The sequence below is a fragment of the Typopeltis vanoorti genome, chromosome 17 (assembly GCF_054136105.1).
Source record: "Typopeltis vanoorti isolate ZY-2024b chromosome 17, IOZ_Tvanoo_1.0, whole genome shotgun sequence".
Lineage (NCBI taxonomy): Eukaryota > Metazoa > Arthropoda > Arachnida > Uropygi > Thelyphonidae > Typopeltis > Typopeltis vanoorti.
The window spans coordinates 26,920,108-26,933,943 of record NC_143565.1 but is presented as its reverse complement, the minus strand read 5'-3'; the positions used below and the strand labels follow the sequence as shown (position 1 = coordinate 26,933,943).

General features: G+C 35.7%; 1 protein-coding gene across 1 annotated transcript in view; it reads left to right on the top strand.

Annotated features, from left to right (window-relative positions):
- LOC150097235 (sodium-independent sulfate anion transporter-like) overlaps nucleotides 1-13,836 on the top strand; it is a 217,815-nt gene that overhangs the window by 121,552 nt on the left and 82,427 nt on the right. The window contains exons 8-9 of the mRNA XM_090407626.1: nucleotides 1,748-1,941; nucleotides 12,867-12,939. Coding sequence (XP_090263752.1) covers nucleotides 1,748-1,941; nucleotides 12,867-12,939 — 267 coding nt within the window. The remainder of the gene's footprint in view (nucleotides 1-1,747; nucleotides 1,942-12,866; nucleotides 12,940-13,836) is intronic.

Genomic DNA, 13,836 nt, shown 5'->3' with positions numbered 1-13,836 from the left:
AAAACACTTAATCAAAGACCAGGAACCACAGATCTGAGAAAAATTAGGGAAGCCAACAAATGGCAGAATCATGTTAAAAAATTAAGATATTAAGAAAGAACTGAACATTGTTAGCATTCAAATATGTGAGCAGAGCTAATCTCAGGTGGTATTTTGTCATTTAAACAGAATTTGAGAGGAAAGATTAACTAAAGAAGTATTCTTTGCTAGAATATTAGGAAAAAGATCCAGAGGAAGACCAAGATCTAGGTAGATTTATACGAAATGTGCCGTAGAAGACTACTAGATAAGATCTGATGGTATTGGAGTCCTGACAGATTAAATTAATTTGGAGAAAAATTAGTGATAGGAGTTGGTAATGATGTAAACTTTCCCTGTAGTACCTATCATAATATACAGGGTGTTCGGGATAAATTTGACATATTTATAATTAATTATATTTTTCCGTAAGTTACATGTATTAACACACACTTCTCTTCATTTAAAAGTTTGGACCCTTCTTCATTCATATACAAGATGTCAGAAAGGATGGATAGCTGGAACCCACCTGAATCATGGAAGAGAATAACTTGTATCATGATGATTCGTGCCCGCCATCAAAATAAGGATATTACGACTGCTGCCCAATGCTCCCTGAATACAGTAAAAACAATCAGGCATGAACTAGAGACTTGCAATGGTGACTATGAGGATGTAGCAAGAAGAAAGATCCCTAGCAGACGATCTGATTGCGTTCGTACAGCAGAATTCCTCGCAAATCTGCAGGAACAGGTGTTGAAGAACCCTGGCATTGGAATTCGGGCTTTGTTCGTGGAGTTGCTAACTGTAGTCAAGCCCTGGATAACAAGGGTAGCCAATGGTAGGCCGTATGTATGGCAGCAGGATTCGGCCCCTTGCCACACCTCTGGGAAAAGTCAAAAATGGTTGTCTGAAAATTTCTACGACTTCACCAGTCCAAATGTTTGGCCTCCAAACTCCCCAGACCTTAACCCCATGGATTATTTTGTATGGGGCGCAGTTGAAAAAGACGCCAATCGCACTTCCAGTAATACAAAAGCCCAGTTAATGGATAAAATTAAAACAGTTTTTGCGGCCCTTCCCAGGGAGACTGTAGCATCAGCTTGTTCGAGGTTCCGAAGCAGAATTGAAGCTGTGATCGATGCTAATGGTGGTTATTTTGAGTAAATCTTGTTGATAGTATTGTAATTAACTCTGCCTGTAATGTTTTTTTGTCAATTCATTAAATTTAATAGATACAAAGAAGATTTTCTTTTTCCTTACGAAACTGTCAAATTTATCCCGAACACCCTGTACTGTACACCTCCTGTAGGTTCATATCAGAGATTTGATAATGACCAAGGGTTCAAATCCATCCCAGAGCAGAGATGTTTCTGAATGTCTTTAGGTGATAGATGAATTTCATTACCAGTGTGAAAGTGCTATTCTGTTTATTGGAGGCATGAAGTCACTGGAAAATGTTTCATGCTTAGTTTCTAGAACAGGGTTCAATTTATCTAATCCGTTGCCCTTTTTACTAGAACTAATTCAATATAGGTTTACACTAATTTGTGAATGCAATCCTGTTAAAAATGTAAATTGTATGTTTACCAGCCATAGGTGTTTCTTTTAAGCTCTATCTAGAAATTATCAGTCGAGGATACATATATTAATCATTATTATTCTAGATACTAGTTTATTTCATTTCACATTTTTTAACGTTTCTAATGTATAAATAAATTATTTCAAGGTAGAAATGCACTACTAGTGGTAATCTGTTGTGGAATGACAGCTATACTTCTTTCATTTGATATCAATGTGCTGACACTTACTCAAGAAGTGGATGCTGGCTTACCTCCATTTGCAGTTCCTCCTTTCTCATACCAGAAATTTGATAACATGTCAAATGCTACAATAGAAAAGGATTTTCTGCAAATTATCAATGTGAGTTTCCTTTTTTAATGATTAAATACTAGTGACACAGATGTTCATATATTTTCTTGTGACATAATTTGATCATATTTAACATTCTTTAAGAAGCAAACATATTATCTAGGAATTATATAAATAGGTCAGCTTGTGTGAGAGTGCATAGCCAGTACCATTTTATATATAAACACACAAACACTAGGGATCCCAGCCCCCCCCCCCCCGAGTTCTGGGCTGGTAAGACAAAAAACGTTTCATCAAATTTCGGCTTATCTTTTTATATATATATATATATATATATATATATATATAGATAGATAGATAGATAGATAGATAGAATATATCATCATGCATGTAAAGGATTTAGGCCTGTTCTGGCCTTAGAAGTCATCATTGAATTGTTTGAGAGGACATATCCTGGTTTTCTTTTTCCTAATGGCTTGTACTTTAAGGCTTGTTTTGGTAATCTTTCTGTTTTCATTCTTTGAACGTGTTCCATCCATTTATGTGTATTTTTTAATTTTTTCTATTACTGGTTCTTGGTTTAATTCTTTCATAGTTTCTTTTGTGATCAAATAGGGTATACTTTGCAGTTTTTCTCATAAACTTCATTTCTGCTGTTGTTAATCTTTGTTGTCTTTTTGTTTTATTGTCCAGATTTCTCTTCCATATATTAAGACTGGTAGGGCTAATGTATTGTATGCTTTTAGTCTGGTTTGTTTTTGAACTAGGTTTGGTTTAAATATAGAGTTAATTACAGCTGTTATTTTTAAATATTTTGCAATTTTTATGTTTATATCTTTTTCATTTTCATATGTGATCATACATCCTAGGTAATTAAATGAATTCACCTGGTCTAAGATCTTGTTATCTATTACTATTTTTGTTCTTGCTGGATCTTGTCCTTTAAAGGCCATAGTTTTTTATTTTTCTGTTGATATTATCATATCATAATCTTTGGATATCTCATTTAGATCTAAAATAGCTTTCTGTAGTTATCTTCAGAATTTGTAATTATTATTTGGTCATCGGCAAAGAGGAGAGTGTTTAAGTTTACTGTAGAAAGTTTAATTCCTTGATGTAAATTTTTATTCCATTCTGTGGATTTGATTATCTTAAAAAAAATATATATATATTTTAGATAATCAAAAACAATCGATTTTTGTATTATGTCTCATTTTTGATTTTAGTACTTTGAATGTTTTTCCTTTCAAGGCAGGAGCTTTATTAATCTCATTCTATCTCATTCTGCAGTTGATTTTAATAGGATAATTCAGTGTGAAATGGATGGATGTTCTTGACTTTGAATTGAAAGGAAGGAAATGTGTAAGAAGTGTAGCTACTTTGTTATCAAAGGTGTCTTATAACATGTTCACTGTTTCTGCCCACCACACTAAGGCAACATTCCATCACCAGATAACTAAAGAATGTAAGTTGGGAAAGAATTGTTACAAGATTCATCTGGAGGAGACATTTTATGGAATTGACAGGTAGAACAAGTGGCCATCCCTGGATACTACATATGGAACATGTCAGCAGGGAAGTGAGGAGCAGCTTTCAGGGATGGCCACTTGTTCTACTTGTCAATTCCATAAATCTCTTCCACATAAATCTTGTAGTAATTTTTCCCAACTTACATGCCTCAGTTATCTTCCCACTCCTACGTGCACTGCCAATCACGCACACGTTTACAAAGCTCTACAAATTGCTTTTCCTCTGCATATTTAACATTCCAGCACTTAAGCCTCTACACACTGATCCAGGGATCAGTGTGTAGAGGCTTAAGTGCTGCGAGGACATCATGTTGGAGGCTTAATGGATTTTTTACAACACTCAAAAAGAATTAAAATAGAATTTAATACTTCCTATATTTCGTCCTAGTCATTAGGACTACGGGGATTACAAAAACAGTTAATGTAACATGCACACAAATAATAAACAATACTGAGCCCAACCACGTGGGTGACAAAAAAAAAATAAAAATAAACTGCCCCCCCATTCCCCGTCCTTCTTGTCAACAAGAATTTAAAAATGCCATCACCATACCCTACATCCGTGGCACATCCGGAAAAATAGCCAAGATACTAAAAAAGTACAACCTACACACAGCCCTACCACAAACTTGCTACCCTTATCCGTTCCACGAAAGATCAGCTCCCTCCTCTCTCTCTCTCTCTGCCTGGAGTTTACAAAGTACCCTGTTCCTGTAAGCTGGAATACTTTGGACAGACAGGCAGATCAGCATCCATTCGCTTAGAGGAACACAAGTCTTACATCTGCAAACACAACTATGGCCATTCAGGCTTGGCTGACCATGTTTTGGATACCACCCACAGGGTATCTTGGAAGAAAACCACCATGCTCCACCACAGCAAATTCAAGAAAGAGACTTTTCTTGGAAGCTGCAGCAGCTCTCAAAAACCAACCAAATCTGAATAAATACGGTTGTATTAAGCTTCCGAAGATTTGAGAAACACTCGTCACCAGAGGTCCCACCTTACATTCCAGGCCTCCTACTACTGCCCTTAGAGGGCGCTCCAACTAGATAGGACTTGAGTGTCACCCGCGTGGTTGGGCTCAGTATTGTTTATTATTTGTGTGTATGTTACATTAACTGTTTTTGTAATCCTCGTAGATGTCCTAGTCACTAGGACAAAATATAGGAAGTATGAATTCCAGGGATCAGAAACTACCTTAGTCAATTATCTGTGGATTTGCTTATCTCCATGAAAATCTGGTGACAGTCTGTACACAATAATCCATATGCATTCTTATCAGGGCCTTATACAAGAGAATCATAACCTTATTTCTATGTCAATGTCCTCTGCATCCTTTGTTATAATCCTTTAAATTTTAATTCTTTGGAATGTTTGGATGTTGTATGTGAAAGCAGTGTGAATGAATTCAAGAATAAGTATGATAGCCAGTGCATATAGTATGTGGCCTCCCTCGATGAGTTCCTGACACCTTGGAGATCTCTCTTAATTATATATATATATATATATATATATATATTTTTTTTTTTTCTCTCCAAGCCTATAGCTTCCCAACTATTGATTAAATGCTTCTCCCATTGTGGGAGGGTTGGATCTACTTCTCCTGTGGTGATCCACTCCATCTTGGAAGAGTATTCACTATAGGAATGAATTTATGAAGGTGAAAGATAATCGCAAACATCCATGTTTGTGATTGTCTCGTGATCTCTCTCTCTCTTTAGCTGGAGCAGAGATTTGACTCATTCACAATTACATCCTTATATATGACCTGATCTAAAACTTTTGCTCCTCATGTGCAGTACATACCTAAGATTATCCCTCAAATTCATTTCTTATTTACATATACCATGTCTTCATTCCAGTCTATATTAACATAATTAAAATCACCCATAATGTTTATCTTGTTCGCTAAGCCAATTTGCCTATACATTTGTCACTTCTCTCCACATTACCTGTAGCAACATCCAACTAAATGTCTTCTTGTCCAACTCGTACTGTTCTGCTTCAAAAACTACTGCCACTATTTTTCCTTTGCCTTTCCACCTGTATGGATATAATTCCTCTGCTATCATCACCACCAACATACTTCCTTTCTTACCCTTTCTGTCCTTATGAAAAACATTGTTTCCACTTCTGGTCCTCTCAGGACATCTCCATCCCCACAACATGTTGTGGTGATGGAGATATCCTAAGAGGACCAGAAATGGACTACCTTATCCACACTCTCCGTCACCACCTATCCCATATTTTCCTTAGATTCGAACACTCCACTTGTATCCTCAGGCCATCCCATTCCTTTTAGTATCCTCATGCATGTACTCATACTTTTAGATAATAGTGAATATTTAATAAGAAGTGAGGAGTAGTGACAATAGATATGGATCGAGAACAAAACAGAAAATATGCTGGTATGAATGAATATAAAGAATGTGGAAAAGCCAGAGATATACAGTTGACTTGTACTCATAAAGACCACAGGAAATAGTTTGCTGTAGATGTTGGTAAAAATAATAAAATTTCTCATGCAGATTGTATGTTTAGAGATCTTATTGGATGAGTGGATAATGAATCCACTGTACAGACAAATTATATAGCAGATAGTTTGCTATAGTAAATTTGCTTTAAAATTGCATTGCACCTATGCTTTTGGTTGTGACTCTGATAGATATAGTGAGTTCTCTGTAGGAAAAAGTTTGTAGAAAAAGTTTGAAATTGTTCACCTGGATGGAAAGAAGAGATTAGTAAGGGATTCATAGTAAAAGTAAAGTAGGTAATAAATGAAAGGTGCTGGCAGATTTAAAAAAATCTGAAGAGGATCACAGGAGTGAGTTGAAAAGATTGTGATGGAACTGGAGGATTGACCTTAAATGGATCAAAGGAAGATTAAAGAGAGAAATTGCTAATGATAAGGAGAGCAATTACAGCAACTTAAGGTGATTTGATTATTAAAAACATTAAGAATAAAAGAGAATTTTTTGGAATTAATTTCCTCTTTATTCAGAAATAATAATTTGTAAAATATAGCAGATGATATATTTAGCAAGAGAATGATATGATGGCTTTATCAACTTCCGAAAAGACAGGAACAAAATGGAGGTGGGGGTTGTTGTTGGTTCCAAAGCTCTTTCCCAAGAATTTGAGATGAAGAGGTTATGATTTTCCCACATTTACATGTTTATATACAGAAAATACAAAGTTATTATAATGGAGAGATTTTACATTGGCCATATGGATTGGAAACATGAAATATTGTGTGAAGAAAGTGAATTTTTAACTTAGGACTCATTATTTAACATTGTCATGAGCATTCCCATGATAATGAGATTTGAGATAAGTTATATATATGGAGTATAAAGTGAAGTAAAATTCTGGTGCAGGGATATAGATGTCTATTGAAAAGTTGCTTCTCATTGTTGTCAGTGATAGTTGCAAAAGTATAATTATTCAACAAACACTTCAGAAATGTATTTTACACTAGTGAAAATTATAGTACCAGGTCTAATAAGAGGTTGGCTGTGGGTTCAGATCCTATTATAACATGAAATATTTGGGGGACTCACTTGTAGATGAATTCATTGCTTGGTGTGAGGCAACCACCTTTTCTTATTTGGAGGGCTACAGTGGCTTGGAGGGGGAACATCAAGGGTGATTAAAAAAAAAAGAGAGAGAGAGAGAGAACATTTTAAAAATATTGGAAAATGTCTCCAAAAGCATATTTTTTTCATTGTCTCCTTGGCAGACACCTATAGTTATCATTCAATAAGTGATTTGAACCAAATGTGGAATATGATTTGTTTCTTACATTGTTTGTTGAAAGTCTTCTGAGATGAGTCTTCTCATCATATGAAAAGGATTAGGCAGACTTTTCTACAGCTTGCAATGTTCAAATTTTGGAATAGTCATTTCTTATGCTGTTTTTGCTCTTCTGAGAATTTCAAGTCTCACAAAAAAGAATATTATGTGACACCTCCAGGGAGTCCATAGATTCATCAAGGGAGAGTATGCCAACAGCATTGAACAATTGTACCCTTCCAACTACTAACCTCGCTCAAATTTGCTTAACTTTTTGCATGAGCCATTAGTAGCGGAGGCTTAACCAATCGACCAACCTTTGCTGGCATATGCTAAGAGGAATCGTATCCTTTGGAGACCTCTATAATTTGCATAGCATTCAACTCCTTTTGACCAAGTTTGGAACATAGTTGTTACTTATGTTGATAACGGTTTCCCTGAGAAATTCAGGAGACATTTAGCAATAAGTCTGTCCGATTTAGACTCATGGTCTAATTGGACTGAAATGAAGGGGAATATAGGAGTCCGTGGCGCACCCAGGATTTAATCGTGCCCCCCACCCACCCCGAGTTGAACAGATAAAAATATTTTTAATACAATGAATTTGCATTAAAAATATTTTTATCCATTCAACTAAAATTCGTTAAATTTCATTCATTAAATAAAATTCATTAGGTAATTATAAAAATTTATTTAAAGAATAAAATCCAGTTTTCTTTTCTTTTTACAAAGCTCTTGAATTATTTCAGTCGTGGTTACATTAATCTCTCTCTCTGTGTGTATATAGCAAAACCAGTCCGTTCAATCGTGATTGTGTCATGGTAGATCTTAAATAGGTTTTTAAAAGGCGTAATTTAGAAAATGGCCTAACTTTTAATAAGTTATAGATGTTAGGATATATCATTTTGTCACACTTTGAAACTGCATCAAAGGCATATTTGCATGGAGCTATTGCAAATGGTTTTTCAAATTTCTTATACCACAACTTGAATTCGGCGTTCAAAATTGCTGGATTTATATAAGGCAAATCACCAGCATAAAATTCACACAATTGATGAAAATCTTCCATTGCACTTGCTGTTGGAGCATCTTTTCCATTTGGTAGAAGAGAAAAAAATATATTTCAAAATGTTGTGGTGCCAAGTGAAACATTCATGAAGTTGAGTCGATATTTGTCAATAAATGGAATGAAATAGTTCTCCTGAAATACTCTTCTACAGAATCAGCTGGAACATTGGATCTTAATGTTTGTTTTGAAGTCCTTGGCTTTTTAATGTCAATATTTAAAATTATTAATATTGGCAGGGCCTCTTGGCCCCCTCCCTGGGTGCTCCACTGTTAGGAGTCCCTTTCTCTAGATACATTTCCTTCTACAGGCTGTAACTGTTATCAACCTAATTTGGAATATAGTTGTTTTTCACGTTGTTGCTTAAAGTCATCAAAAATTCAACTCATACCAAAAGAGCAATACTGTCAGAGGACCAGTTGACTTGGTGTCCAAGCTATTTGTAATTTTTCTGTCTTCTGACAGAAAAGAATAAATAAGTCATGGAGTGAACTGTTCTTGATAATGTGGCAGGTAATTTGCTATGGTTGTCTGTATATGAGATGTCGGGAGGTTTGCCATATATTTATGTGTACTGACATGATGAGAGGTGACAGTATGGAAGAATAGAATGGCTCTTTTAGTAGCAAAGAACCAGAAAACCTCACTGTTATTTGAAACAGGTAACATGTTTTCATATTTCGCCCTTTCAAATTTAATTTTTTTCTGTTGGGAGGCTGTCTCGATACTTGTTGAAGAACCAAGGCTTGGATACTGGCCAAGTAGTTTATGGAATGAGTGAAGTCTTTCATTCAGCTAGAATAACTGTTGGGTTAGAGCAAGTGTTTGGATCAGGGAATAGAAACAGTCAGACCATGGAATGGAGAAGTAAGTCTTGAAGGTCATTCCATTTAGCCTCATCGTAATGCTAAAGAACATGAGACTGACAATGGCTATGTGAAATTTTCGTCGTGAATAAAATTTATGTGGTTATGGTCTGAATTAACTTACTAGATGTTTAAAGTAACCAAAGTAACCAATGTCATGCTTGGTCTCCAGAGTAGAGATTGTGGCTTCTCCTCTTTTCTGTGCAGTGTAAGTGATACCCTTCAATAGCATGCCAGACAAAGAATCTATACCCTTTATTTTTGCAGGTACAGCAGTAAAACACTTCAACGGGCAGGTAGTCAGATGGTACACAAGCCTTGAATGGTAATGTCAAGAAGCTTCCTGATAGTTGGCACATAACCCTGCTTCCACATGTTGTGTGAAATCATGCCTTGAGGGAGTCAGAGTAGTGATCTGCATGAAGTACTGTTGAGGCTACTTTAGAGCCTGTTCTTTTTCTGTAGATTCTGTATAGATATGTCTGAGAATATGTCTACTTCATGTTCAGCTTTTCCCAAAATAAACCACGACGACTCCAGAAATGTTCATAGTGTCATTGCCATTAAAAAAACATCTCCCTCACAAATTTCAGTATAAATTTTTAAAACAAAATATGCTAACTAAGGCTAACTAAAAATATATATATTAAACACAAAAAAAATAATTACTTTCACATTCACTTCACCATCTGCTGCATAAATTTCAACATAAATGATGTGCATCATCATTTATCAACATCTGGACCAGACCTATTTTTGATAGAAATCTGAAATGACAGAAATCTGAAACTATAGAGAATTCTTAAACAGAATTCTCTGTTTAAGACTTCTTATGGTTTCTTTGTCCTATTTTGTAACATTCATTACATGCTGTATTTACTACTCTACAGATTCTGAAATCCAATCTGACTTCAACTTTTTATCCCTGAAGTGTTACTTTCTTCAGTCCTGTTACCCAAACAGTGAGGTTATCTTCGCAGGTAACCTCAATATATATTCATAACTCCAGCTGGCTTCCCTTTTCCAGTGACAAAGCTGTAAGAAAAGTAGAAGTATTTGCTATAAGCTATGATCTAATACAAATCATGTATCTAACCCAAATATCTGATAATCCTCTCTGCTCTCCTGATACCTATAACTTTTCTTATCCTCCTCCCAGGCACACTGTAGAGCTGTTCTTCCTTCTGTAACTCAGATCATAATATTGTGCAGGTATTCTTTTCCAACAGAATATTTTAATCCCAACCTCATGTCCCTTTGGCACAATCTCCAGAACTTCTGGTCTTCTTTACTTTGTTAGATTATTGCTTCCACCCTTCTAATCCAAATACTTGTGCTAAATGAGTTATAGTAGTTACTTTCACTAGCATAAAGGCTTCATTTCCCTTACCATCCAAAATTCATGTTTACATTTCAAGCTATTAATAACAACAGTGTACCAAGGCAGTTTAGGAAAAACATTCAGCAGGTGGCTTTCAATAAGAACTTCAGCTTCACATTCAGCCTGCACTGAAGCATGCAACAAATACAAAACAACCATGCAAATCCATCTTTAACTTTGAATGGATGAATAGCAGAAAACTTGATGAATGGCCATTGCAAGGGAGAAGGCATGCCTTCTCCCTTGCAATGGCCATTGGACCTGTACCTCCACTTCTCTCATCTCTAGATGGCACCAGTTTTATTAGCTATAGTTAATTTCCTGATATCATCCTTCTCTAACTCCTGCATAGATAATCAAGGCATGTCACCTCCTACCATATAAGAAATAGAGCACCACTTGTCTCCTGTGATATACTGTGGTCTTTCAGCAAAAAGACATCAAAAGGATCTTAACTTAGATATCTAAGTCTTTTGATATGTAGTTTATTTCTAATGGAATATCTGATGGCATCTTCCCAGTTGTACAGAAAAGTTGTGCTCTAGAACCTTACTTGTATATCATTCTCTGCAAGCTTTCATACTCAGCTAGTGTTTATTCCAATACATGACAGTAAGTATACATCCAACCTATTCCAAAAAAAAAAAAAAAAAAAGAGGAGGAAAATTCCATTGTTAAATTACTCATCACTTTCTCCTTAGTCCTCTCCAGAATAAGAAAGATCATCATTACTCAACTTCTTCACAATCTGGAGCATTTCCACTGGTTAATCTCTACCACCAGTATGGATTCTCCCAATTCTTCCATTCTAGATCTGCAGAAGATCTCTTAGCATACATCACTCACCACTGGACACATGCCATGAAAATGTTGGGAGATATATACTGTTGCACTTAACTTTTCCAGAAGATTTGATTGTGTTGGGCAGACCGTCCTTTGATCTATCTAACATTCTCTTTAATTGGGTAGTCTGTTTCCTCTCTGATCATTCACCACATGTTATGACAGATGGCTTCCTGTTTTTCAGCATCTGTACCAATGGAGGAGTGGCTTGGGGGTCTGTTCTATTGCCTACCTTCTTTCTCCTATACATTAATGACCTCTCATTGACCAGTAATCCCCCTAATAATCCTATCCACAGTTTCCTGATGGTAGTACTCTCCATACCTCCTACTCATGTGACAAACCCCTTACACTGCACAAACATCACTGACCTTTAATCACAGTCTTAACATTGGTCTTTGTGCCACTCTTCAGTCAGGCAAGGATAACCTAATAGACTTTAATAATACTGAAATGCAGTTTTACCTTCTTGCAAAAAGAATCTTTAGGAGAGTGGAAAAGTATTCTAATCATGGAAAAGATCAGTTGCAATTATATAGTCCATCCTGCACAATATCATTAGCCACCAATAGTACTTTCCTTTAGCTACTCTTGGCCTCATGGCTGAGAGTGGCTAAAGAGTACCACATCCTGGACACCTCCTGTCCTTTGGAATGTCCTTCCTTTAGTCATGGTCTGAATTAACCTAGAGGAAAGCTAGTAGCCAGTTTTCTTGGAAAAAGTATTAGTTAAGATCAGGAGTGATGTGCGAGTGCTGTATCTGCTATCCTAGTAGATAAATAGATATGTATTAAGTCACTTTACAACAGATACCTTGGCATCCCTTCAAGCCTGAATAGTAGAAATGGAAAAGGTTTGCCTGTTTGAGTTGTATGGCATCACCTAAGAAAATGGTTTGATGAGAACAGTAGGCATATCAAATCAGTGTAACAATGGGAAAAGGAAATTTTGAGCTAGAGAAGAACCAAGAAGATATCCTATTCTCTGACATGGATTGTAGAATTGTACAAGTGACAGAAAGATGCATAGCGTGCGAGTCGAACAGATGAGTCATGCTTTGGATGTCTTTAGTGGTGGTGGAATGTATGTTTTTGTTTAGGCCAAACATATTGAAGTGGATCTGCAAGTTATTTTTTTTATTTTCTTTTTAAATTTTTGTTTCTTTCACAGTGCTACTATATTTATTGCTATTTTTCATGGTGAGAGAGGAGTAGAGGACAAGAAATGGACATTGTAAGGTAATAAATTCTGTCTATATTGTCTATGCAGATCATACTGAATATCATGGCATTGCTATGCCTCCCCCATTAAAGAAATATCATGATCCATCATCTTAAAATTTATTTGTTACATAGCATCCATCATGTGAATATGTAGCATATGACTATATTATAATTTTTTATACAGAATTTGATTATATGAGTTGTTTCACTGCATCAATACATGCACATGTGTAGCATAGGGATATACTACTATGTTATATAATTTTGTTGCAGGATCTTGGTTCTGCTATCGTTGTGGTACCTTTCCTTTCAACTTTAGAGGCTATAGCTATAGCAAAGGTTTTTGGTAAGTAATGTATGATTTCCATCTCTTTAATAATTTATTCTTCTTCTGTCTACAAATATTTTGCAGATCCTTGTTTCTTCATCTCTTTGAGCTGTTATTCCCATTGATGTTGTAATCAGCCATCCTTCTTTGTTGATGAGAATTGCATCATTCAGCATCTAGATTATGTTGTATGATCTCCATTTTCCTCTCCAAAATGATGTCTGAATATTCAAATCCTTGAGTGGATAAAGCCTTTGGGATCCAATCCATTGCTTTATGTTTATTGTGGCTTCAATGTTTATAAGAATTCTTTCAGTGATTGGTGATTTTCAGATCTGCAAGAGGATTCTCAGTAAAATGAAAATTTCTGATCTTATGGAAATATCTGATCTTGCTATAAGATCAGATGCCTGCCCTGAAACATGTGGCCTTGCATTGTCATAGTCATTACATGATATCCAACCTGAGTTAGATTCTTCCTTCATTTTGAAGTCTTTTATTTGCAGGACAAAAATATAAAACCAAAAATGCATACATGATGTTTTTCAGTTTAGCTTACAACCAATGTGAAAGTGGAAACTATCATCCAATATGCACAGTATTCATAGCTTTTGAAATAACCCTGGTATTAGGATTGGTCTGTAATTTTTTATTTTCCATGGCAAGATTGGAAAACCTAAGAAAAAACATCAGAGGCAGTTAATTCTGAAAAAAATAGAATTTAGGTCAGAAGGTCTGACTGAATGTGATAAATGTCACATGCACTGTTTTGATGACTATAGGAAAGTTGCCGAAAGTGAAGAAGGTAATATTAGGTTTATGTGCAGGAACTACATACAAGTAGCTGAATTGAAGTACTTACTGCAGATAGTACACCTCACTATTCCAGATTTAGTAACTGTAAACTTTGGAGAT